At 58.2% G+C, this 24,328-nt stretch overlaps 3 protein-coding genes and 1 pseudogene across 10 annotated transcripts; 2 read left to right on the forward strand and 2 right to left on the reverse strand.

Moving 5' to 3' along the window:
* The first annotated feature begins 123 nt into the window (after positions 1–123).
* Positions 124–6,786, forward strand: LOC148214535 (latent-transforming growth factor beta-binding protein 4-like; annotated as a pseudogene).
* Positions 6,787–6,994: 208 nt separating this feature from the next.
* LOC103054593 (potassium channel subfamily K member 6) lies at positions 6,995–11,308 on the reverse strand. The gene is made up of 3 exons (XM_007433789.4): positions 10,863–11,308; positions 8,002–8,397; positions 6,995–7,762 (listed from the first exon to the last, which is right to left on the reverse strand). The coding sequence occupies exons 1-3, from the start codon at positions 11,170–11,172 to the stop codon at positions 7,530–7,532; spliced, it is 939 nt and encodes a 312-aa protein (XP_007433851.2). The 5' UTR covers positions 11,173–11,308; the 3' UTR covers positions 6,995–7,529.
* A 415-nt stretch (positions 11,309–11,723) lies between these two features.
* On the forward strand, positions 11,724–16,388 carry YIF1B (Yip1 interacting factor homolog B, membrane trafficking protein). Of its 8 annotated transcripts, XM_088150961.1 has the most exons (8): positions 11,897–12,143; positions 14,694–14,839; positions 14,937–15,041; positions 15,123–15,201; positions 15,289–15,346; positions 15,421–15,576; positions 15,669–15,762; positions 15,866–16,388. In XM_088150961.1, the coding sequence occupies exons 1-8, from the start codon at positions 11,912–11,914 to the stop codon at positions 16,016–16,018; spliced, it is 1,023 nt and encodes a 340-aa protein (XP_088007087.1). In that variant the 5' UTR covers positions 11,897–11,911; the 3' UTR covers positions 16,019–16,388. The 8 variants fall into 8 exon arrangements, with proteins under 8 accessions (XP_088007084.1, XP_088007085.1, XP_088007086.1 ...); XM_088150959.1 differs by having other exon boundaries at positions 11,729–12,143; positions 15,123–15,346; XM_088150960.1 differs by having other exon boundaries at positions 11,739–12,143; positions 14,937–15,201.
* Positions 16,389–16,892: 504 nt separating this feature from the next.
* On the reverse strand, positions 16,893–24,310 carry SPINT2 (serine peptidase inhibitor, Kunitz type 2). The gene is made up of 7 exons (XM_007433791.4): positions 23,997–24,310; positions 20,838–21,002; positions 20,246–20,293; positions 19,757–19,816; positions 19,500–19,670; positions 19,191–19,265; positions 16,893–18,731 (listed from the first exon to the last, which is right to left on the reverse strand). Exons 1-7 carry the CDS (start codon positions 24,250–24,252, stop codon positions 18,565–18,567), a joined length of 942 nt encoding a protein of 313 aa, XP_007433853.2. The 5' UTR covers positions 24,253–24,310; the 3' UTR covers positions 16,893–18,564.
* Positions 24,311–24,328: the final 18 nt, after the last annotated feature.

Here is a 24,328-nt window from a genome sequence, read left to right on the forward strand (position 1 = left end):
GAGGACATCCATGGTATTTGGACCATGGGCAGGAGAAGGAGCCCCTCAGTGGTGGCTTCTGCAACTCAGCAGCCCACCAAAAGATCATGAGGCCTCCTGAGTGGGTGGATGTAACTTTTGCAGATGTGGACGCAGTGCCAGAACAGTTCCCTGTGTGGTGCCCATGCCATCTGCCACAACTTGCTTGGGTCCTTCCAGTGTATCTGTGACCAGGGCTATGAAAGTGCCAGGGGATGGACGGCATTGCTTAGGTATGTGGCTGGCAGCAGGGGGCATGGGGTGGGAGGTCCTGAGACGGGCAGAGGGAATGCAGCCTTCTGCTGTAGGAGAGAGGTGGAGGGCTGGATTCCAGGGGGAACTTTTTCCTGCTTCTCCACCTGTTCCTCGCAGATGTGAATGAGTGTGAGACACTACAGGGGGTGTGTGGAACAGCACCGTGTGTGGAAACGTGGAAGGCTCTTTCTTGTGCATCTGCCCCTGCTGGTGAAGAGTTTGACCCCATGACTGGCCACTGCATTGCTTTGCCCGGTGCTGGTGAGAGGCGGGGGAGGGGGCTTGGGAGGGATTGAAGTGGGGAGAGGCCTGTGGTGCCAAAAGCTCGGTCTCCTTTCCCCAGTTGAGAGGCAAGGACCTCCTGGCGCTGGGTCAGCATAGGCACTTCCAACTGGCCCCACTCCCCAGGGTCAGTGGCCAGATGCCTCTGGGAGTCCATCAGCAGAGCGGCCTTCGCAGTGGGCAGCCTTTGGGGGTAGGCTGCCTCTGAAGCAATAAAGTGCTGGGCAGCCATGGATGTCCCCTCCTCCTGATTTCTCAAAGCTCCAAACTGCCCCTGGCATTAATGGCATCTCCAGACCCCTCGCATGGGGTTTTTAAGAGAGCAGCTGCAGTTTTTCCCCCAGGGAGCCCACTCTCTGGGCTAATGCAGGAGTAAGCTGCAGCCTGCAGGGGGAGGCTGGAGCAGCAGCTTCAGCAGTTCTGGAGATTTCAACCACCGCCAGTGATGTGTTTCATCCACAAATAGACTATCCAGTTCCAGAGGGATTTGTGGTGGTTTTCAATGCCACGCAACAATTAGAAGTCATCAGGCACATAGCATATTAATTAAGGCAAGCCAGTATGGGCAGCACCCAAAATGCTCTATGGAATCAAAATGCTTTTAAGGCCTTCTTGAAGAGCAGGGGGTTGAGGGCATCCCTTATTTTGGGAAGGAAAGGGTTCCAAAGGCTACTGCTGAGAAGACTCATCGCCGTCATGGGGTGGGAGCCCTCAGATCCAAATCGGGTGGGCCAAGACTGGGTGGGATGCAGTGGTCCTGTAGATACCTGGGTGCCAAGCCACGTAGGGCTTTAAAGGCAATAACTGGCCTTTTGAATGGGAGCAACCAGGTCGCCAACAGAGTAACTGCAGAATAGGCGTGATGTTGCCAAATTGGCTGCTGCCCGTTGGCAGACCCCACTGCATTCTGGACTACCCAAGGCACCCCAGGCAGAGCGCTTTAGCAGTAACCTGCTGAACGAAGGGTTCCATCAAGGCCTCTCCTTTGCAGCTCGTCCCCCAGCCTTCCCCAGGCACCCGGATGCTGTGCAGTCAGAGAGCAGTGACGGCCTGCAGCACGCGAGATGCTACTATGAGCCCCAATGCAGCCCAGGCCTGTGAGAACGTTCTGGCCAGGAGCACCACGCGCCAGGAGATGCTGCTGCAGCCTTGGCCACGGCTGGGGCCTTGACTGCCACATCCAGGCCTGCCCCTCCTTGGGGACAGGTAAGGCTGGGGAGGGTAAACAGCGCCGCCCCGGCAGGGGCTCTGGTGCAGTGCTAGACCAGTGCCATGTAGGACTAGAACTACTTCGAGCTGGAACAGCTCTAGTAAACAGAATCTGTGCAAGCCCTGAATGTGCCCCTCCCCCATCTTCATGTGAACAAGAGGGGCCTGACTGAGGGTTTTTTCAGAGTTAAGGGATGGGCTTAAACTGTGCTTTTCTGATTGCTACCATGGTTAAGATTAGGGTTAGGTCCTCCAAGACCATCCTCTTTGCTCTTCTACATAGAGTGAGATGCATTAGCCCCCCAGCCTCGGGCCCCTTTGCCACCAAATGAGGCAGGGAGGCTGCTTGCTGCTCTCCCAGCCGCAGCTTCCCTCCCCTGGTTGGCCTGTGCAGGCCATTTAAAGGCGCTGGGTACAAATTAGCAACTACTTGAGTGAGGGGACAAGTTTTTCATTTTCATCCTCTGTTTCATTGGAATTGCCTGCCCATTTTGGTCCCACCCACTTTTTGGGAAAGCTGCATTTGGGGGACCCTCCCCCTCACAGGCTTCTCCAAAGCATTGTGTGGTGGTGCTGGGCCCACCCATTATAAGCACCCAGTGGAAGAGGCAGGTCACCAGCTAAGCGGTCGTTCCTACTGGCCATACAAGGCGTTGAAGTATGGTTCGGGCTCAGGCGGCAAGAACCGTGTCATCGAGCCGTGTGAGCTGTGGGGCAAAAGTAGGTCTGCACTGCAGCTGAAACAAGGCAGAGAGGCAGGGGTTGCATGGGCCCAAGTCAAACTGCCAAGCGCACCCAAGTTCTCTGCAAGGGCTCTGATCCTTTGAACAGATATGCATAGGCAGAAGTCTCCAGGGTGGCCAAAGCAGAGCGGTGTGAGCAATGGCCAGGCTTAGGGGTTGATCCCATCTGCTCACCACACAAGTGCCTGCATCGTTCTGGGAAATGCAATAGAGGAGAGATTGTGGTTTAAGATGCTGCAAGCCAGCCTCTGATCTCCGCCGCAGATCCCCCTTTCTGGGAGGTGCTCAGCCAGGCTGTCTTGGCCACGGAAATCCCCAGCCTTTAGCAGGGTATTGGCCATCCTGCACGCGGCAGTGCTTATGACTTCTAGGAATCAAACAGGAAATGAAAGGGAGGGAGAGAGCCATTCTCACAAATGGGAACTTGCATTCAGGGCACTAAATTGGTTCCAGATGGTGGGTTTCTCTTGAGGGTGCCTGTCAGCACAGGATGGCTCTGGAGGAAACCAACAGTCTCCAAAAGGCCCAGTTTGCCCTTTAGGAACGTCCTCGGGTTTACCATCTACCCAGTCTTGGATCTTCTCGGGAAGGTATCTATGAAGGCTATTTCCGTGGTTTTAAACTGGAGCTGGAACAGAAGGGACAGCTTGAAAAGGAGGATGCTTTTTCCCACTCTTGAGCCACCAGACTGAGCGGCGGGCGGTGCACTCGGGGCCCCTTTGGGCAGCTGCTGAGACATGCACTGTTTCCCTCCAGCTGAATTCCAGAGCTTTGTGTCCTCACGGCAGTGGCTACGCTACCATCAACATCCAGGAAACGGGTCCCGGCTGTCGCAGGTGGGGAACTACTGTGGGTGTCCAGACAGGGCCAGTTCTGCTGCAGGGTTGGGGAGGGCAGGCTTAGAAATGGGGCTGGGGGTTCATGGAGGAGGGGGTTCTTCACTGTTTTTGTTTTGATCCCCAACTCCCAAGATGTTCCTACACAGATGTGGATGAGTGTGCCCTCTTCCAGCTCTCAGGTGTGCAAGGGTGGGGTTTGTGTGAACAAGATTCCTGGGTACTCCTGCTACTGCCCCAATGGCTATTATTATGAGACGCAGCACCTGGAGTGCATTGGTGAGTGCTGGCTAGGGAATACTTGGGGTGGCTCTCCTGGCAGCTGTGCTGCTGCCCCCCAGCTCCTGATGTGCTTGCAGTCCTGAGACCGACTGATGCCCTTGTCACCCCAGATAACGATGAGTGTCTGGATGAAGAAGCCGAGCCCTGTGTGGGGGGGCACTGCGTCAACACCATTGGCTCCTATTACTGCTCCTGTGCTGCTCCCCTGGTGCTGGACCCCTCCCAGCGCCGTTGCGTGACCAATGAGAGCCACGGCTTGGGTTTGTACTGCCCCACCTCTCTGCCCATCAATTCTAGCCCAGGGCACCGCCTTCTCTGCCAGATGGCCAGAGAGGTGCTTGGAGACTCTGATTACAACACGATCCTTGATACCCAGTTCTTTGGAAAGGTGCCAGCAGGGACGGGTCACCCTGGCAATTCCTCTCTGAAGCCTCTCTGCTCGGTTCCCCCAGATGACAACCTGGCTGTATGCTGGCAAGAGGTGGGCCCGGACCTGGTGTGCAGCCGACCCCGCCTGGACCGCCGGGTGACTTACACGGAGTGTTGCTGTCTCTATGGGGAAGCCTGGAGCATGAACTGTGCTCTGTGCCCAGCCCGGGACTCTGGTAGGTCCCCTTCTTCCCCACAGGAGTGAGGCCAGTGACAGCTGCAGGGACTGAGTAGAGGAGCTAGTGAACAGAGAGGGGGACCAGAACATCTCCCATCCTCTCCAGCTGCCTCAGGTGCTGGAAAGGAAGAACCACAGTGGTGCTAGGAGCTGTTGAGAGGAGCCTTCTCATTGTCTAGTTTTCTCTTTCAAGCTGTATGGATTGGAGGCCATCTTGGCATTGGGTGGAAAGGAGTTCGCGGGTGATTTTGTCCCACAGAAAAGTTCCATCTTGCGTGCAGTGGTATACACCTCGGTCTGCCATGATTTGCCTTTTCCCTAAGCCACCCCCACCGCCACCCCAGATTTCCTCTACTTTGTCCAGCTTTGCAGTTCTTTGAGAATCTTCTCTCTCAGTGCAAATTTTATCGAGGAATTTTCAGGGCCTCCCAGGGGTACGTGGGGAGATGCTGGGGGGCCACCTTTTACCGCACTTCCTCTGGAGATGATCCTGTCCTTTTTCAACATCCCGTCCATATAGCCATACCGTGGGGGCCCAGTGAGACTCTCTGACCCTGTGCCTTCATTGCTTTGCAAAGTCTCTGCCCTCTACCCCCACACCTTTGCTTTCCCCTCCCCCAGATGACTTTGAAGCCCTGTGCAATGTCCTTCAGCGCCCCAGTTATGGGCTGATGCGGGCAGGGAGCCTGGGGCGCCCTTTGAATATGGTGGAGGCGACTTTCTGCCCTATGGCCCTGAGGTCTACAACCCCTGGCCCGGCCTGGCCCTCAACTTCCTGGCTACAACCCGCTCCCTCCGCGAGTCGCTCTGCAGGCCCATCACCCTATGAGGCAACTGGCCTGGACGATGCATCCTACAGTGACACACAGCTGGAGAGCCCAGCTGAGCCACCCGGGGTGGATACCAGCCTCGTAGCCCCCTGAATCGGACTGGCACTACCCATCCCATGGCCGTGGGCCTTCCTATCCCGGCGGCCCAGCCGGGCCAGCGAAGATTACCGTGAGTGGGAGATGCAGGTGGGCGGGCTCCCGGTTGTGTTCTGGGTGGCTCTGGCTTGAAAGAAGGCCTAGAGGAGCCTCTAGGAGGGGAAAAGGAGGGCAGGGGCAGGTGTGGCTGCTGGGCTCTGGGTGTGCCAGAGCCAAAAGGAAGCCTCGTTTCGCTGTCTGTGGGTCTTTCGGCAGCAGGCCGTTTCGGAGGCGCTGGAGGGCTCCGGCCCGAGGAGTGCGGGATCCTCAGTGGCTGCGAAAATGGGCAGTGTGTCCAAGTCGCCGACGGGTTCACCTGCTCCTGTAATGAGGGCTACCGTCTTGACCCAACCCACATGGCCTGCCGTGGTGAGAGGGGCCCCTCCCCTTGCGCTTCGCTTGCCTCTGCCTGCCCCCCAGCTGCCGGGTTGTGGCTCGCCTTTCTGGCCAAATCTCGACCGCTCCGACGCCTGGTCCTCCAGTGACCTGACTCCGTCTCTCTCCTCCCCTGTAGATATTGACGAATGCAGGGAGATGGAGAGGCTCTGCTCTGGTGGTCGCTGCCTCAACCTGGACGGCTCCTACCGCTGCCTGTGCCCCCCCAGCACTGTGCCCACCGGACAGCCTCCCCGCTGCCTCCACACACCCCGCAGCCGAGCCTGAGCTGGGGCGGGTGGGGAAATATTTATTACTTGTCCAGGCGGGGAATGGAGGAAGGTAGTGAAGGTGAAAGGACCCTTTGCCTGCCCCACCCTTCCTGCCCCAGGAAGTTGTCGGCCTGCAGCCCCTGGAGGAGCCTGGGAATGCGGTTAGTGCTGGGCGGGCAGTGCTCAGGAGAGGCGGGTCTCCCCTGCTTCTGGTTAGTGCTGTGGGGGGTGGGGGTGGCAGAAGTTCCAAAATAGGGTTCAATACTCTCCCCAATAAGTATTGTCCTTGGAAGGGGGAAGCCAATGTGGCTACCTCCCTGCTTGGTCCCAGGGGCCCCTGATTGAAAACGTCTTCTCACCCTTGGAAATTTTTTTCCAAAGGGCCCCCCAAGACCTGCTCCATCTGTTGTCTGAGTTTGCAAGGGGAGGGCACACCCCTGGAGCCCTTCCTCATTGGCTCAAGGCCCACGTCAGAGCTCAGTTGCCTCTGGCGCTCTGGCCAGCGATCCTGCAGGGTGGTGGCTAGTGCCTCCTGGTGCAGGGGCGTTTGGAAGGGGCCGCTCCTTCTCTGCATTTCCTTTGGCCCTTTGAAAGTGTGGGGTTTTCTCAGAGGGCATGGAATTAGGGTTGAGCATGCAGGCGAGTGTCAGCCAACTGGGCTCTTGCCCTACCATCAGGGACTGGCTGGAGAACCACATTCATCCTGCAGGGCAGGGGGGTAGCAAGGAAACCCAAATCCCCGAACATTTCCCAGGTACTTGTGCCTGTTGTGAGGGGAGGGGGCCCTATACCCCACCATCCCTACTCCCCCAGCTCCACCTCCCTGATTACTACAACAGATGCTTAAAATCCCTTGCACATCTAAACATGCACACAACCCAGAGAGGGGCTGTCAGCTAGGCAGGGGGCCTTTTGGCATCATGCCAGTGGGGCCACAGTCACTTCCTCACTGCTGTTACTGGACCAATAAATATTTTCTATAACAGGAGTTTTCGGATTTGGCTTCTCTGGCAGGGAGGAAGTTCCGCCCCCCCGAGAGGCAGAGACGGCGGGGACTGGCCCACTCAGGCCTGGGGGAGCGGCACAGGCCAAGCAACCTCCAGGATAGCTCTGGGGCCTCACCAGCCGGAAGGGGAGGGGAGGGGAGGGGGCTTCTGCAGTCCGAGCATCAAGCACTTAGAAAGAAACCCCAAGAACGAACCCGGCCAGTTCACATCAGGAGCAAAACCATTCAAGGAGGGGACCCTGGGGAGAGTCCCCAGCTTCCACCTTCTGTGTGCGGCTTTGGGTTTCTTAAGCAAGCAGCAGGACTTCCGCCTCAGCAGCTCCTCACTTGCAAAACTTAGCTCAAGCTACAGCTGGAAGGAAAGAAGGAAGGATACCTGGGCCATGATGTACTATCTACAGTTACAAAAGTACGTGTCACCGGGCAGAGTGAAGTGCCTGGAAGTTCCAGCCTTTTATCTGTGCTTTTTAAATAAAATCCCCACCGCGAGCTCACCCAAAGGCAAGAGCCAGAAGAATCTCTTCTGGTCTGAGAGAGCAGCTGGCATTCCCAGCCCTCTGCTCACAACGGACTGTCCAGCAGCCTCATTTCCCAGGTCGGGGGCAGAGAAGCTCGGTAAAGAGGAGAGCAGTGAGTCTTCCTTGTGGCTGAGCCCTGACGGTCACCGTCCTACTCCTTGCTATCTGTTAATGGAGGAATACTGTGCCTGTCCCCCTGGTCGGGGGTGCGCAGGCAACGTCCCCCTCTGCCCAGGCTCAGAGGGAGGGCTGCGCTCCTCTAGGATGCTCTGGTGCTCCTCAGGAGGCTGGTCCGGGGACAAGAAGACCAGGTCAGAGAGGCCGTGCAGGTCTGCCAGCTTGTGGAAGGTCTGGAGTATCAGCAGCATGGCCATGAGCCCCAGAAGCAGGTAAACTGGAAGGAGAGGTGGGATAGTGAGCAAGGGGCAGGTGTGGAAGATACGAGGGGCCCCTCCTAGGTTCCCCCCCCATCTGGCTGAGGCACAGCTTAAGGGTATCAACCGTTTCCCATGTGAAGTGATGGGTTTGGGGTGCCCAGTAATGAAAGGGTAGATTTGCTCGGCCTTCCCCATCTGGATGCTGTCCTGGCAGGTTGGCCTTAGTGCTCACTCCCCAGGGCACAGCGCTGCTGACCTGTGACAGAGATCTTGTAGAGGGGGCGAAGGCGTTGCCCGGGCTGTTCCCCAGGGACGTAATCTCCCAGGCCAATGGTGCAGAGGGAGATGAAGCAGAAGTAGAAAGCATCCAGGAAGCTCCAGGACTCTTCTAGCGAACTGAAGATGGCAGCAGGCACTAAGAAGAAGGTGGCCAACACCAGGCCCATCAGTGCCAGCAGGTGCCCACACGACAGGACCCGTTGGTTGGAGCCCCAACGCAGGGCCAGGTATTCCAGAGGCCCAGAGGTGAAGGTGCCCACAAGGCGCTGCACGGCGGCTGTCAGCACCAGCATGGTGAAGGGGACGCCCAGCACCGCATAGAAGATGCAGAAGGCTTTGCCTGCGTCCGAGAGGGGTGTAGTATAACCGTAGCCTGGGGAGGAGGGACGGGTGAGCACCAGCAGCCAAAGGAGTGACCAAAAGCTGCCCCACACGCAGCGCCTGGGGCCGAGGGCAGAGAGCCGGGTGTCCCTCCACTGAGCCCACAGGCAAGCGGGAGCTGGGGCTGAAGGGTTATGAGTCGTTGCGGGGCTAAATTCTTGTTTGGATAGCAGACCTCACATGGCTCATAGGCAGGAGGCAAACGAACTTCAGCCCTTCTGAGGGGAAACAACGTTCATGGAGCAACCTGAATTTCACAAAGTATGCAAATGCAGAGTGGGAAAGGGAGGGAAAGGCTCTGGATATTGTGGCACGCAAGAGACACCAATGTGTGGGAGCCGGTCACGATAAAGCCCAAATCTGACAGGAAATGGCTGAAGGCCAAAGTTAGCCTTAGCCCTAGCCCAAGAGCCTGGGCTGGAAGCATAATGGCTTAATCATTGCTGGGATCCTCTAAAGGCTTTTCCTTCTTGAAGAGAACAAATCTTGACACACCAGGTCTAGACAGAGGTGACACGGCACAGAGAAGCAGTTTCCACCTTTCCTGGCCTGAGGGCGGCCTTCACGTGCTGCAAGAGCCTCCCTGAGGATTGTACGCTCACAAAGAAAAGCCCCAGCTAGGTGGGTGCCAGCACCCCATGACTGGTGAGATAGCAGGAGCCCTGGAGCCAGAGGGTGGGGAGCCCCAGCCCCATCTTCTGCCTAATCCCCATTAATATCTTCCACCGCCTGCGCCCAGCTACTGAAAGACTGCGGGGTTCTGGGTTAAGCCCCTGCTCTTCAGACAGGCGGTTGGTTGGGAGGGCTCTGCCCTAAAGGATAAATTCACTACAGCCTGAGCTGCACACCAGAGGGTGGCACACCCTCTCCCTGCTGGAGAAATTGGCCAGCTGACATGTGTCTGGGCCCAATCCCAGGAGGCCCAAACAGCAGTGGTCTCTTCCTGGGTTGGGTACCCCATCCTTCTGTGTGGCAAGGGACCACCGGTGCTCAGGGCTAGGGACCCTTCTCTAAGGAAACACCGGCACATCTGCCCCATAAGCCAAAGCTCAGCATCTACCCACAATGCCTTTCATCCTTCCTCTCCCCAAAAAGAGATGGAGGAGGGAAATCAGCTCGTTTCTTTTTTGCCCACTTTTGTGGGTTCTATAATCACAAGCGTATCTTCATATTCATTCTACATGACAATTTGTGCAATATTTATGTAACTGAGTTGTTAATAAAATGTTGCAGAACCCGCTTCTGTTAATGTACCTGCCGTTAGATAAAAATTGTGGGGACATGAGATTTTACCACTGGCGGTGGGCAAAAAAGCCAAGAAATCGTCTCTTGCCACTGATGGAACCTGACTGTGGAGGGCACCAGGGTGGCAACCTGTTTGACAGAGCACTGGGACCATGGGCAACGAAGCAATATCAGGGCTAAGGGGAGGTCTGTGGCAGGATAGCCGCTTCCTCCCTGCTGCTCCGTCCCGGTTTACGGCAGGAGAAGACAAGCGGCTGGAAGCCCAGAAGCCGCTGAGACCGTCTCCTCCCCGCCTTCTGGCACCGCACGCCCAAACGCGGCAGCCCCCTCTTCCTTTAAGCTCAGGCCGTTCTCCTCGGTGGCGGGAGGGCCGTAGACACCCTCCGGAAGGCGGTCGAGAAGCAAGCCTGCTCCGGGCTTAAGCCCTGCAGGGGCCCCTGCAGCCCGCCGAGGAAGAGGCGGCCCTTGCTGAAATCGGGCCTGCGCCCCGGGCGCGGCTTCAGGAGCTGCCTGATGCTCGCTACGAAGAAGCTGACTCCCGAGCCAGCCGCCACCGGGCAAGGCAACGGGCCGAGCCGGTGGGCTGCTCCCAGCTCACGCAGCCACACGAGCCCGAAAGGCGCTCGATAGGGCGGCTTGCCTGGGGTCCTGAACCGCCGAGCAAGGCGACGCAGCCCCGGGCACCCGGCTAACCCCTGGCAGCTCCGTCCGCGCCCTTCCGGTGAGAAGCGGGCTGCAGGGACCGTATCTGGCTGGGCTCTACCAGCAGAGAACCGCACCGACGGCTCGGCTCTTACGCAGAGCCAACGAACGCACTCAACTCCCGCTCCCTGCGCGCTGCTTCGGCCCTCAACAGCATCCATCGGGCCCCAGCCGAAGCCGAGGAAGCGAGCTGCAGCGTCCCAGCAGCCCCGGCTGCTCACCTGCACCAGCAGTTCTTCCTCAGGATCCTGTCCGCGGACGGTTGAGATACGGCGCCGCGTCGAAGCGCGAAAAGGAGGCCGTGCCCGAGAGCCGGGGGCGGTGGCTGGGTGCGTGCGCCTCGGCTCTAGGCCCGCTGAACCCCTCCCGACACTGACACCTTCCTAGGCGCTCGGTTGTGGCCCGGCCCGGCCCGGCCCTTCCACGCCCACTGCGCCCGGAATCACCCGTGGGAAGTGGAGGAGAACGTGGCCACCTTTCACCGAAGAAGTGCGGCCGGCGCTGACTCACCCACAGTGGTGATCAAGGTGCTGGCGAAGAAGAAGGCAGAGGCGAAGTCCCAGTTGGACGCGGCAGCCGAGCCATTGCGCAGGAGGGCTGCGGAGTGGCGGTTGGCGCTCAGGACGGCGCCCAGGAAACGCTCCAGCGTGGCCTCGGACAGGCAGGGGCTGTGGCGCAGGAAGTCGCTCTTAAGGTCCCGCAGCTCGGCCCTCAGCTGGCTCTCGTAGGGTCGCTCGACGGCTGAGATGATCAGCGCTCCGAGCAGCAGATACCCCGCGTAGGCCAGCGCGAAGGCCGCCAACACCGCGCCGCGCCTCATGGACCCGACGGCGGAGCGAAGAGCCGGTCGCGGCAAACCGAGCGGAAGAACAAGGAAACGTTTGGAGAAGCGAAGCCGGCGCCCGCCCCACCACGTCGCGGCCCAGCGACCCTGCGGGCCAGCCTCTTGGGCGGCGGCCAGGCCCCTCCCGTCGGGCGGAGCCAGGGCTGCCTCGAGTTGCACCTGGCAGGCGGGATACTGGGCCGGCGCCGCCCGAGCGCGAGCTGAGCCGCCTCCCGGTCCACTTTCACCAGCTTCGCCCCTTCCACTGGGTGAGTCGGTCGCACTCTCAGCATCGGGTACATGCTCAGGGACGACTCCGTCTCTGTGTCTCCTTCCCCTGACAGATTAAGGCCTCACCCCCACCATCCACCCAGACGCTGACCTTGGCATTTCCAACCCAGAGAGCTGGAGTGCCACCCCCCCTCCCCCATCCCCAGGAGGGAAGGATCTGCTGCTTTGGAGAGGGCAGGCGTAGTGGGCACCAGGCAGGACTTCTGGGCCAAAGCCTGAGATGGGCACAGGTTGTGCTTTACAGCTGCCCTCCTCCTGTCCTGCCTTTGCCTTTGCCACCTCCCAAAATGATGGAGGGCTATAAAAGCCTAGCAGAAAAAAGGGCTCGCTAGCCCCCTCTGGAGGTCTTGAGGAGGGAGGCATTTCCCTCCCTCCACTCTGTGGACTGTGGGTGTGCTCTTGGCAGGAAGCGAGTTGTGCGAAAACAACAGGAACTGGGGAAGAGATGAGAGGCTTGCTTGCAAGAAAGCTTGAGAACCAAGATGGGGGGGGGCACGAGGACCCCAGGGAAAACAGAGATTGTATCCTCCCCTGCAGTTTATTGCCCAGAAGAGCAGCAAGGCAGAGAAAAAGGATCCTCTCCAACAGCAGCTGGGGTGGGAGCGAAAGTGAAGCAAATGAGCAGTTGCCAACGATCACTTGCATTGCTCATGTGAGAGTATCCAGAGTGTTTGCAGGTCAGTGTGTACATGGACAGCCTGTGTGGGTTGGAGAGTGCTTGCTCCAGAGGTTCCGGTACCTCACTTCCACCCAACCTTGTGCAAGGGAAACCACGGCTCTCTGTGCTCAACCCTTGCCACTTAGAGCAGCCCAGCATGGCCCCCAGAGCCCACCCAGCAAGCTGGAAGTGAATCTTCTTCCTGAAGCACGCAGGCACCTCCAGGACTGTTGAGGCAATGTGCTCCCCATTAACAAGGGGTTCTTGCAGAAAACTAAGCCAAGCTGTCACCAGCAAGAATTGTGCTTCCACAGCTGATCGCATGAGAATCAGAAGGACCAGCAGCCCCTCACAGCCACCACCTTGGGGCCCTAGCCCAGCCAGGAAAGAAGGATGCCCCCAAGTAACAGCTGGTCAGCTGGGTTCATACGACAGCCTAGTCGAGAGCTTCAACCAAATGACCATTCCATGGTTCAGCACATTCGGCAGTGTGTGAAACCGGAAGAAGATGGCTCTCTGGCAAACGGGGACAAAAGTCTGGTCTGGGCTGTGCCAACAGGGAGGAGAGGAAGCTACTGCCACATCACATTATGAGCAGCCCACACTGGCGATCCCTTGGCTTGACTTGAACAATGGCTCCACTGTGCCATGGAAGGCCTGATACAGGGCCTATTATTTATTTGTTAAATTTCTAGGGCACCCGAATCCAGAATGACTCTTGGCCATTTCACCTTTTTTAAAAAATGGTATCATATAAGAAAAGAACTGCAGTCACCCAGAGGGACCAAATCAAACAGATCACTCACCCCATTCCCGAGCTCTGGGGAAAAGCCAGCATTTTAAGGCTCGCTGAAAGTCAGGTAGGGTGCAGCGAGAAAGGAGGGCCGCTTCCTGGCTCCTGCTCCATGGACAGGACCCAGAACAAGCTGAATCTGTTGGACTGTGCAGGACAGACAGGTGCAGCAGCAGAGAGAGAACTGGGCCCTGCCTCGTGCTTTAACGCCCCTTGAATTGCTCCCGGACAGGTACTGATAACCAGCGCAGCTCACGGAGCAGGGATGCCATGCAGGCATCACTACTTATGCCTCTGTATTCTGGCCAACTGCAGCTTCTGAACAATCTTCAAGTAATCTGCCTGTATGGTGCCCAAGGCACGAGTGAATGGACTCAACAGATGCACAAGCTGAACCTGCTTGAAGATCTTCCTGGCCATGGCTGCCACCTGCTCCTTGTGCAGGAGCGGAGAGCCCAGGTGGCTTGCCAGTCCCAAGTGGGCACTGCAGCCTGATTCGTGACCAGAGGTGGAAGACCCCCAGGGCCAGCCAAGCGAGGTGTCAAGGTTCTGTCCCAGTGCCTGGAGACTCTGTGGGTTTGGATGGAGAGGAACGGTCTCCAATTCAATCTTGTCAAGACCAGCTGCGGGTGTTTGGACCATGCAGATCGGGGGACGTTCCATCTTTGACCTTGGATGAGGTAGCACGTCCCCCTTCAAGGTGTGCAATCTGGGAGTCTTCCTGGACATGCACTCCAGTGTCAGTTGTGGCCAGGAGTTCCTTTGCACGACTCCATCTGGTGTGCCAGTTGCGCCCTTTCCTAGATTGCCGGGCCCTTCAGGCATTCACTCATGCCCTAGTCATCTTGCGGATTAACTGCTACAACGTGCTGTATGTGGGGCTGCCCTTGAGGACCACCCAGCAGCTTCAACTGGTCCAGAATGCGGTGGCGCAAGCAGTCATGGGCATGCCTCAGTATGCCCTTGTAACACCCCTACTTTGTGAGCGGTACCAGTTGCTGGTTTGATTCCAGGCACAATTCAAGGGGGTGGTTGTGACCTAAAAACCCTACATGCCACAGGGCCTGCTTACTTGAGGGACCACCTGCGTCCCATAGCACCTGCCCGGCCGATTCGATCCTGCAGGGTTGGCACGCTCCAGGCGTCTTCAGTTAAGCAGTGCCAGCTACCAGAACCCTGGAAGCGCGCCTTCCCTGCAGCGGCGCCTCCCCCTGGAACGAGGCCCCCCGCCCAAGGTCCGGATGCCCCCCGCCCTTCAGGAGAGCCACGAAGACCCAGGCCTCTGCTGCGGGGGGCGGGGGAGCCTCGCTGCCTCTCATCGACGCCACTGCCATCTGCGGTGAGCAGCCCAGAGATGGGGAAGTTACGATCCGGCCATGACGGACGAACCCGCGGCCCCCGTCCTCCGCGCGCTGCGTCACTCGCTGACGTGACCCTCCCGCAGCCCCGCGATCCCGCCCGGGACTCCGCCCCCCGCCGGGACCCGCGCCGGGGAGGCTTTGTGCGCAGTGACGCCGCCGCCGCCGCCGCCGCCATCCCGCCTCGGCGACGTCAGGGGCGACCGCGGCCGCCTCTCCGGAGCGTGCTCGGCGCCCGGCCTCCGATTGGCCGCGGGCGGCGCCAGAACCCCGCCCACAGCCACCCCCGGCGATGGAAGGCGCCCCGGCCGGAGGGGCCGCGCGCGCGCGTGGGTGCCGCGGGGGGCCGGGTGCGGGGCCGGGGCCGGGTGCGGGGGTCTCCGCGCCGCCTGACGGCCGGCCGCCTTTCCCTTCGCAGCGCCGCCCAAGCGCCGCCTGCCCGCCGCCCCGCCGCCGCCCCCGCCCCCGGAGGACGCGAGGGCCGCCGCGGACCCGATCTCGGGCCTGGCCGCGGCGTACGGGGGCCACCTGGCCTTGCAGGGGAAGGCGCTGGTGGACCGCCACGTGAGTGACCGCGCCGCCGAGCGGGGGCGGGGGCGGGGGCGGGGCGCCGCGCCCCTTCCCGGCCCGGCCCGGCGCGCTGACGCCCGTCTGCCCGCAGGTCGGGCGCCTGGTCCCGCTGGCGCGCCTGAAGTGCTACTTCGCGGTGGACACGCTGTACGTGGGGCAGAAGCTGCGGCTGCTGCTCTTCCCCTTCGGGCACCAGGTGAGCGCGGCGGGCGGGGCGACGGGCGCGGGCCCCGCTCCCCGGCCGCCCGTCTGCCCGTCTGTCTGTCTGTCTGGGCAGGACTGGCAGGTGCGCTACCAGCAGGACACGCCCGTGGCGCCCCGCTTCGACGTCAACGCGCCCGACCTCTACATTCCAGGTAGGGCCTCGGGCGGGGGTCGCGCGGGCGCTGGGCAGCCGCGCCCCCGTCCTCCTCCTCTCTTCCTCCTCCTCTCTTCCTCCGCAGTTATGGCCTTCATCACCTACCTGCTGGTGGCGGGGCTGGCGCTCGGGACGCAGAACCGGTGAGACTGGCGGTCCCTGGGCCCCTCCCCCCGCTGCCGGGACCCCTCCCCAACTCTCTGCCGCTACTGTGCAGGTTCTCCCCCGACCTGCTGGGCCTGCTGGCGAGCTCGGCCCTGGCCTGGCTGGCCGTGGAGGTGCTGGCCGTCCTGCTGGGCCTCTACCTTGCCGCGATCAACACAGACCTGACGCCCTTCGACCTGGTCGCCTTCTCGGGCTACAAATACGTCGGGTGAGGAGCTCGGGACCCTTGCGTGCTGGGGGGAACGGAATGGGGCTGGGGCGGGGCTGACCCTTCCCGACTTTTTCTCCTTGCCTTGCCAGCATGATCATGGGCCTCTTGGCAGGGCTGGTGTTTGGGAAGACCGGGTATTACGTGCTGCTCGGCTGGTGCTGCATCACCACCTTTGTCTTTATGGTAAGAGAGAGGCCGCCAGCCAGGCTCGGCTGAGGGGAGATGGGCGGCCTTTCCCTCGACCTTTTCGGCTCCTTGTCCGGTCTGGTCTGTTCTCCTCTCCTAGATCCGTACGCTGCGCCTGAAGATCCTGTTGGAGGCAGCTGAAGGGGTACTGAGGCGGGATACCCAGAACCAGCTGCGCATGTACCTGACCGTGGCTGTGTCCGGGCTGCAGCCCCTCCTTATGTGCTGGCTCACGTTTCACCTCATCTACTGATGCGTTGTTCAGGAAGCTGATTTGTGCCCCCCCCATGCACGCCACCTTGAGCCTCTGTCCCCTCCAACCAAGCTGCCGGGGGCTGTGTGCATGTGCAGCAGGAAGGGGCGTGTGCGTGTAAAGGAGGCAGAGCAGGGCAAACAGGCTTCTTGGGGCCATAATTCATGGCTCCCCCAGTCCTGCTTGGGGAGGGGAACTGGGAACCTTGCTCTGCTGTACTCCCCCCTTGATTTGGCTCAAGAAGTCTGCTTGTCCTGCTCTTCCCTGTCTAGTTCCTGCCCAGCCACCCAGCACGGGTGGTGCTTGGTCTCTTCAGGACCATGGATTTCCAGGCTCTGCTTGTCAAACAAAATAAAATGTGGAAAAGAGACCAGGTGCTTTCTGTGGCTTTGAGAGGAGGTACCAGAAGGCATTTTCTGTCTCCCACTTGTCCCTCCCTTCCCCACCCCAGTGGTTTCCCTTCCGCAAACCGTGCTGCGCCTACTTCTTCCATGCTGAACTGCCCAAGCGGCTGCCTTGCTCTGCTACATGTGGACAGAAGACTGAACCAGACTGTGGGCAGGTGGCTTGGTTCTGCCTTCGCCAACCGGGCCTGTGCTTGGAAAAGAGGGGAAGAGAAGCAGTTGGGTCTCTGGCTGTGGACAAGCAGTTTTAGCATGGGCACCTGTTAATTTCAGCCAAGGGAAAGACTCCAGGGAGTGCCAGCTACTACAAAGGTTCTTGGCTGGCCCTTTGTTGCCTGCGCTAAATGGGCAAAGGGCAGTGTTAGTTGGGCAGGGCAAGGACTTTCAGCTGCTGCCATAGTCCACTGCTATACCTACACCCCCTGCCAAACAGTCCTTACAACACTAAGCCATTTGTTACACAAAAGAAGCTTAGTTACTCTACTTTATTCAGAGTCCCTTCATTACTAAAAACACAAATTAAAAGAAGAGTCCCTAAAGAGATTTGATTTGTTTTAAAAAAGTATAAAAACCCATTTAAAGCTAGCCAGGTAGAACCTTGCTCAGTGAGATGCCTCTGCAGCGGGGGGGGGGCTTCGCAGGAACCAGCTCTGTAACTCAGTGAAGATCTGTCTTGCAGGCTGGAAACAGACCCTTCCCTGATAAACTTTTGGCAAAGGCCGCAACAAGGGAAGGAGCAGAGCTGAAATACAAGGTGGAAATGTTTGCAGCAGCAGCTGCTCTTCCTAAAAGTGCAATCAAAGGCCATCAGTTGCCTCAGTGCTGGGGAGGGAGGGAGCACTTGAAGGACACCCCCCCAACCACTCTCTGCTTCCTCGCAAAGCCAGAGGGATGAAAGTTTTGGGTGGACCAGGGTCTGCGAGCCTAAAGCTGTCCGTCTCTCTAAAGCTGGCGGGCTTGGGGCAGAAAGGAACGTGCCAGCCGATCCTTCAGCCTCAACAACCAGCTTGTTGCATCTAATGATCTCAAGAAGGTGGAGCCTGGAAAATGGAGCAAGACTGGGCAGCCTCCCAAAAGAAAGGGAGAAAGGCACTGGTCTGGCGAGGAAGAGCCATGGACTTTTTGGAGAAGGGCTGAGCTTAAGCCATGCTGAGCAGTGAACTAAGGGTGCCCGAGGCCCCCGCCCGCCCCCGCCCAGAGTGACTGGTCCAACGAGCTGTTGGACGGAGGCTTCGTGCCTTGCTGTTTTCCCTTCCTGGCCCCCAAATTGGAGGATCTCGCACCCGTTGTACTATACTAGCTCGGCCATGTTCGTGACACTCAGCACTACTCACTGGTGTCTCCCAGGGAAGCGGGATTTGGCAGAGCCCTTGTGGAAACTGCTGCAGAAGCACTGTTCTTGGGGTAGGACCCACGGTCCACAAGCAGTAGCTGCTTTATGCAGACTAATTCCCTGCCCCACAAAAATGCATGGATATGGTGATATAGTAGTTGGGCCCGCCCAGCTTAAGAGAGGGAAAGCAGTGCCTCCGGGTCTCTCAGACACACTGGATTAATTCTGGGGAAGCATGTTGGGAGCAGAGATGGGAACGTACCCAAAACTTTTCCTCCTGGAGAAAAGTGCTTTAGCAGTCCTGCCCCCCTTCTTTCCCCAACAGAACTAATGCCTGCAGGACACAGCTGCACCCCCCAGATCAACATCTCTCAGGACTTCCAGCCCAAACGACCACCAGCTGCTCTGGCTGGGGTTCTGGGAGTTGCTGTCCCAACACACGAAGAGGACACCAAGTGGGGGCAGGATTAGGTGAGATACAGTCACCCAGAGGGAAGGCAAGGCAGGGCAGGGCAGTGCATCAAGTGGTGAGTCCTTGCTGGCTCCGGAGAGCAGGAGGGGCACTGTCCGCAGCTCCCCTCCAGACTCCCGTGGAGGCAGGAGAAGGGGGCAGACAGCGCCACCCCTCGGAGTCAGCGGTGGCCAAGCTGCACCGGGAAGCCTCTGGTGAACAAAGCTGACAGGTGAAAGAGGAATGATCCGCGTGTTTTCTACAAAGGCAAGGCAAGGCCAGGCCAGGCCACCTGCTCTAGTATTTACATGCTGCTGCGGTTCCTGGCGTGTTCTGAGAGCGCACCTAGGCAGCTCTCTCAAAGTGTGTAGGCATTGCTCATCAGGTATTCCTTGTCGTCCAGGGTGCTCCACACTGTTCCCACAGACAGCTCGGGGTTCTTCTGGCAGATCTTGACAAAGAAAACCACCATAGACCCCAGCAGGATGGCAACCAGGATGGCCAGAAGAACTGCCAGGACCACAGCTGTGGAAGAGAGAGAGGCAGAGCATCAGGAGGAGCAGGAAAGAGGCTGGACTTTCAGGAATCAGGGGAGCCTCCCTCTTGCCTGCTTGGTTGGCAAGGCAACTGGTACAGCTTTGGTCTACTTGTCCAGAATGAGAACTTCTCCACCCGAGTGCCGCCGCTTCCCCGCAGGAGTGCTTGACAGAAAGGGAATGTGTAAGTGATCCGACTTCCTCCGCTGGAGGAGCTGTGGCCATGCCATGAGCAGAATCCCCCCAGCCAGCAGCCCTTCCCTTCTCAGAAGAACTGCAAAGAGTTCTGCTGTACAAACCAGCAGCCCCAGGAACAAACCCGCCGAGGTGCCCCAGAAGTCCAAGGCCCCTCCTGGATTGAACCGGCTCGAGAGCAGAGGTGTGGCACGGGACTCCACTTCCCCCCTCAGGTGGTCCCAGCACCCTCAGCAGAAGACTAGCTACGCACCTCTGGTGGAGAAGCCAAAGGGTTCAGACGGGAGGTGAGTGTGTGCATCAATGTCTTCTGGTTCTTCGGTTATCTCTAAAAGCCAGAGAAGACAAAGAGAAACTGGTGAAAAGTGGCAGAAAGCAAGCAGAGCAAGTTGGCAGGGCAAATTGGAGCTTGATGAGGAAAGAACAGGAGTCCAGGCTGGCCTTCTGGCCACTACAGTTGGGCAGGGGAACCTGGACTTTCCCAAACCACTTTGGGTCATGAGTGTGCCAGCTGCTCTGGGAAAGAAAATGCAAGACGGCCGGGGGGGGGTGCAGGTGTTACCTTTGTCACCTGTGCACTGGCTCCAGCAGTGCTCCTCAAAGAGATAGTTGTTCTTGTTGCCACGGCAGCCACCATAGATGAACATCTTGCACATTCGTGTCTCTATGTCAAAGTACCAGCGCAGGAAGGAGGCACGGCAGGGACCCACTGCCCGGGGCGCAGCACAGAATTCTGGGGGGGAAACAGTTTGTTCTTGCCTTAGCCCACTGAAGGGAGAAGGGCAGTCCAGGGTCTGGGAAAGGTAGGTGCCATCTTACCTGCGAAGCCAGGCCTGTTGTCACTGGGTTCCTGGTGATGGCGGACTCTCGAGGCAGCCACTGGGGAGGAATGCAGAGCCGTTAGCCAACGGTCACCTCTCTGGCAAAAGCTGGCTCCTGATACTTTCCAGGCCCTCCCCACTTCCAGACCTGGGCCACTCCCAGCTTTTGAAGCCCCTAACTTGCACATCAAAGGTCCTAGAGGCCCTGGCATTTCTGGTTAACTGGCCAGCCTGCCCCACTCCCCAAAAGGTAGCCTTGTGCCGAGCAGTGGGTAAGACATAGCTTGCAGCAAGACCTCAAGAGATCTCAGGCTTTGTAGGTTGCAGAGAGGCTCTACAGCAGAGCCTTGGCCATGGAGGCAGCATTAAGGAGCTGTATATTCTGGGAGACACCAGCCTCCACCCCAGGTGTGCTCTGGGAGGAGCCACTCGAGGTCCTGACTCCTGTCCATCCTTCTAGCCCCACACATTACCACAGGAACCTTACCTTTAGTGGCTGGCGAACTAGGTACCACAGTTGCCTCTGCACCTCCATCTGAAAGCCAAGACAATTCCAGCATCAGACACACAGAGCTACAGTCTTCTGAAGGGAGTTCCACCAAGAGGCTTGGCGGCCTGTTCTGACCCAGAACACTCTCAACTTTCGGCTGCTCTTGCCCAGAGAGAGAGATGAGCAGCGTTGACAGAATCCCCGGGAAGACCTCTGCGCATTCAGCCTTCGTCTGGCTGCTGCTCCAGAGAGAAATCTGCTGTATTTCAGTTTGAAGCTGCATTCCTGATGGAGACCTCAACTACCTCACTTACCAGGAACCAACTGGGGATTTCTAGCACAAGTCACTTTATCGATTTGGAGGAGGAGGAAGAATCACTGCAAGCTGCTTGCTCACAGGGCTAAGAATTTGGGTAGAGTGTAAACCAAGAGGCATGGAAGGAAGAAAGCCAGCAGGAGCCATGTGCTCCTAGTGGTGGCAGTAGGAAAAGAGGAGAGATTTGCAGAAGCAGCAGCAAGCACTGCGTTCACAAAGACCGAATATGCTTTCCCCCAAATTCCCTCTGGCAACTCTCTGTGATATGCTCACCTGTGACACATATCTGGAGGCAGTCCTGTTTTGAGACGAAGTTGTTGGCATTGGCTTTGCAACCCCCAAAAATGAATTCCTGGCACATCTGACTGGTGGCATTGTACCACCACCGATGGAAGGACGCCCGACAAGGGCCCACCACCTTGGGTGAGTGACATCGGTCTGAAAGCAAAGAGAGGTCCATGGAAGGAGGTGGCCTGGGAGGGGCAAGTTGCCAAGAAGGGAACCTCCACAGCTCAAATATTGTTCCCTGGGTGAGCTTCTGATGGCATTCAGGGGCACCCCAACACTTAGCTGCCGCCCAGCAGGAGCTGCTCAGGACTCCAACAGTGTGGTGTAACTCCCTCCAGATTGGCCTGGAAAAGCTAAGCAGGTAGGGTTGTGAACCAATGCAAGATTATAAATGAGGTGCTGGACTTGGACCAGTGAGATCTACTATCCCCTCCACCTCACAGGTATTGATATGATCCCCCTATGTAAGTCGACCTGACTTAATAATAACAAAGCAGTAACAGTGATAATTTACTTGGCGGAATAGCATTCAAAAATCTGAAACTCAGAAACTTTGCCTTTGGCTTTTCTGCACATGTACACTTTCATGTATTTGTAAGACTGGCATTATTGAAGAACATTTCTCTTAGAGCATGTTGAATAGTTACCCTATATTTTTATTCGGTTGTTGAAGATTTAAAGTATTTCCCTAATCCTACAGTTAATTGTAGGAAACTCTTTAACTGTTCTAATGGAAAGAGAAAACCTCCTTATCTGTGCATGTGACCATTTGTCACGGGAGAGTGGAAAATAATGCTGGGGGTCCAGCCCGTAGCTCCCTAAGATTCTGGGTTCCATCACTGGTCCAGCTGGCATGCCCACCAGCAAAGATTGCTTAGGAAAGGAAAGGAATTGGCAGGCTGCCACCCTGGATCATCTCCCTCTCCCACTGGCATTAGCAAATCCCGCAGGATTGCGACCACCAATACAGCCCACTGCTCTTTGGGTCCTTATACCACCTGCATCCACAGCTGCAGCTGACCCACTTTAGACTTTCCAGCAACCTGGCATTTCCCATTGTGTAGTTTTCAGGGGGGAGGGTTAGCGTCCTTATCTTTGGAGAGAAGGAAGGGCCAGAGGCAGGCCAGGCTCAAATGTGCCTCTTCTGGGAACACTCTAGGTTGCCACTCCCCACAAATGCACCACCATGTCCCACAAATGCACCGTTTCTGAGGTCTGAGTCTCAAGTCTTGCAGACCAAGTGCCTGGGCAGATTCCTAGCCCACCAGTGATCCACGAAAGGAAATAAGTGGGCACTCCCTAGCTTGCTTTTGGAACTGCCCAGAAATAAAGTCTGCAGGAGGAGTGATTTCCACGGAGAAGAGCGGGGAAGGTGACAGGCACCTGGAGAGAAGCGGGGGCCGCTCTGGAGTGAGCGAGGTCTCCAAGCGAAAGGCCTTTGGAGAGCACAGGAGAATCTTATTCAGCAACACGTGTTGCCTGGTGTGAGATTTATCGTAACTACAACTCTCTAGGCTTTTTCTCTTCACAGCGAGATGCCTACAAACGTTCCGTCTATAACTTCACAAGTTTTAGGTCAGACCCCAATTTGGAAAGTGTCCAAATCCACCTTCAGCTAATTTGGAAGCCCCCCGAATTAACCTGGACTGTGTCTGAAGCTTCGGGCGTAGTGAAGTTCAAAATGTGGCTGTGAGGTCCTCCAATTTTTGACTGACCTGAATGAAATGTTACAAGGGACTAAGCCTGCTCTATTTCAGATGATCAGAATTAGGGATTTTGTGCAGGAATGGTTTGGGCAGATTGTGAGCGTCAGAAAAGGAAGACCTTAGCTCTGCGTTTTACTCCCCTTGTGCAATGTTTGTGGCCCCAAGGATCCCACCCAAGTTGCTGCTGGAAGGCGCCAACAGACTGGCCCACCAAAAACCTCCTGCGGCATCAACCCCCCAGAGAGAGAAGGACCCTCGGCTTCTGCTCCCTTCTCAACACGCCAAATTCAGCTAAGGGGGCGTGCCCCGTGGTCATGCTGCCCTGGCAACAAAGGCAGCTGAAAGCGTCCTGGTGTCCCCCTTTGCTGGTCTAAGTGGGTGGAAGTGACATCAGCAGCCCCAGAGGCTGGATGCAGGCGGAAGTCCAAATGGCACCAGCTTTCCCCAGCGAACAATCACTCTGAGCCAGGTGACTCAGACACAAGTCCTAGGGTGGCCTCACCCTAACAGGCCGAACTGGTTCAGGGCGGGTTGGCCCATCCCACCAGATCAGGTTTCACTGAACATCCTATCCGTGGGGGTTCACCAGAAGGGCAGCCACCCCGATGCCTTCTTGTGCCCCCAGTCCCCCAGTGGAGGAGGCAGCAGCTCCAGCTGTAGCTTCTCTTCTCTCCACAACGAAGGGAAGGGAAGAACCGCCAAGAGATACTCTCCTGCGCCCAGTGGGGGATTCAGCCTCCTTGGCCCCAGAGAGGCCCAGGACAGCATTGGAAAGAACACCAGCCTGCGTGCCTCTCTCAGGCTGCCAGATGTCTAAACCCCTGATGGGCCCAAGACAGGCCTGGCAAGAGGCTGCCATTTCCTCCTGAGCCGGGCCAGAACAAAGGGGAGGAGCACCACCACAGTAGGGCAAAAGGGCAGTCCCTCCGGACTGTGCCTCTGGATGGGGGTGGATCCCGCCCAATGGAACTGCCAGACCGGTGCCCCTCCAGCCGGGCACAGGAAGGAATAGCGGGGGCTCCTCCTTGGAGAGGCCCTCATCTCCCAGACACAGCAGCGGCCGGGGAAGGGGGGGGGGAGGAAGAGTTGAGATTTGGCTTTCTCTGATCCTTCCCTCCCCCCCCCGCACTTGGGACACCCGACAACCGGGGCAGGAAAAAGTCTAAGCGGGGGGGGGGGTTAAGGCGGCCCACAGCGCGGCCGATCTCTTCGGGGGGGCACGTCCGAGACCGGCCTGCGCACCAGAGAAACCTGGCGGAGCGCTCAAGGGGGGGGGGGGGCAGGGCGTTGGCAGAGCAGGCCTCAGCAGGCCCGGGACACAGCGCAGGAACCCTCCCGACGATCGGCAACGAAGGCTGGCCACCGCAAGAACGGACGGGCAGAACGACTCTTCCCCAAGGCCGGGGCAGGGGAGCAGCCCCGGGGCGCGCTCTCTTACCTGGAAGCGACTCTGCGGCCACCAGCGCAGCCGCCAACGTGACCAACAGCGCTAGACTCTTCTCACACCCCATCGCGCCGCCGTCCCGGACAAAGCTGCCCGCTGGGCCGCGACGGCTGCCGGACCCCGCAGGTGAGCCACGCCCATCGCTCTCCGGGCGCCAATCACGGGGGCTGACGTCACAACCAGCGAGGCCGCCCCTGTCCCTACCGCACCTGTCTGGAGGGCGGATAGTCCACGCCCACCTATTTTGCATAGGGTGCGGACAATCACGTAGTACTGGTAGGAAAGTCCCGGATGGAGAAACCTGCCAGGCACAGGTTGAAGACCGA

The sequence above is a fragment of the Python bivittatus genome, unplaced genomic scaffold (genome assembly GCF_059951505.1).
Source record: "Python bivittatus isolate LINGU-HERP-01145 unplaced genomic scaffold, Pbiv_v1 ctg000620_np1212, whole genome shotgun sequence".
In the NCBI taxonomy this organism is placed as follows: Eukaryota; Metazoa; Chordata; class Lepidosauria; order Squamata; family Pythonidae; genus Python; species Python bivittatus.

What these genes read in the sequence shown, in the direction of transcription:
- SPINT2 (XM_007433791.4), bottom strand. Translation starts at nt 24,252, where the DNA reads ATGCAAAATAGGTGGGCGTGGACTATCCGCCCTCCAGACAGGTGCGGT. An exon ending in GGCCGCAGAGTCGCTTCCAG is followed by an intron (nt 21,003 to 23,996) that starts GTAAGAGAGCGC and finishes CTTTGCTTTCAG; the next exon opens with ACCGATGTCACTCACCCAAG. An exon ending in CTTTGGCTTCTCCACCAGAG is followed by an intron (nt 18,732 to 19,190) that starts GTGCGTAGCTAG and finishes TCTCTTCCACAG; the next exon opens with CTGTGGTCCTGGCAGTTCTT.
- LOC103054593 (XM_007433789.4), bottom strand. Translation starts at nt 11,172, where the DNA reads ATGAGGCGCGGCGCGGTGTTGGCGGCCTTCGCGCTGGCCTACGCGGGG. An exon ending in CACCTTGATCACCACTGTGG is followed by an intron (nt 8,398 to 10,862) that starts GTGAGTCAGCGC and finishes CCTCCTCCCCAG; the next exon opens with GCTACGGTTATACTACACCC. An exon ending in CTACAAGATCTCTGTCACAG is followed by an intron (nt 7,763 to 8,001) that starts GTCAGCAGCGCT and finishes CTCTCCTTCCAG; the next exon opens with TTTACCTGCTTCTGGGGCTC.
- YIF1B (XM_088150958.1), top strand. Translation starts at nt 11,912, where the DNA reads ATGAGAGGCTTGCTTGCAAGAAAGCTTGAGAACCAAGATGGGGGGGGG. An exon ending in AGTATCCAGAGTGTTTGCAG is followed by an intron (nt 12,144 to 14,693) that starts GTCAGTGTGTAC and finishes TTCCCTTCGCAG; the next exon opens with CGCCGCCCAAGCGCCGCCTG. An exon ending in TCGGGCTACAAATACGTCGG is followed by an intron (nt 15,577 to 15,668) that starts GTGAGGAGCTCG and finishes TTGCCTTGCCAG; the next exon opens with CATGATCATGGGCCTCTTGG.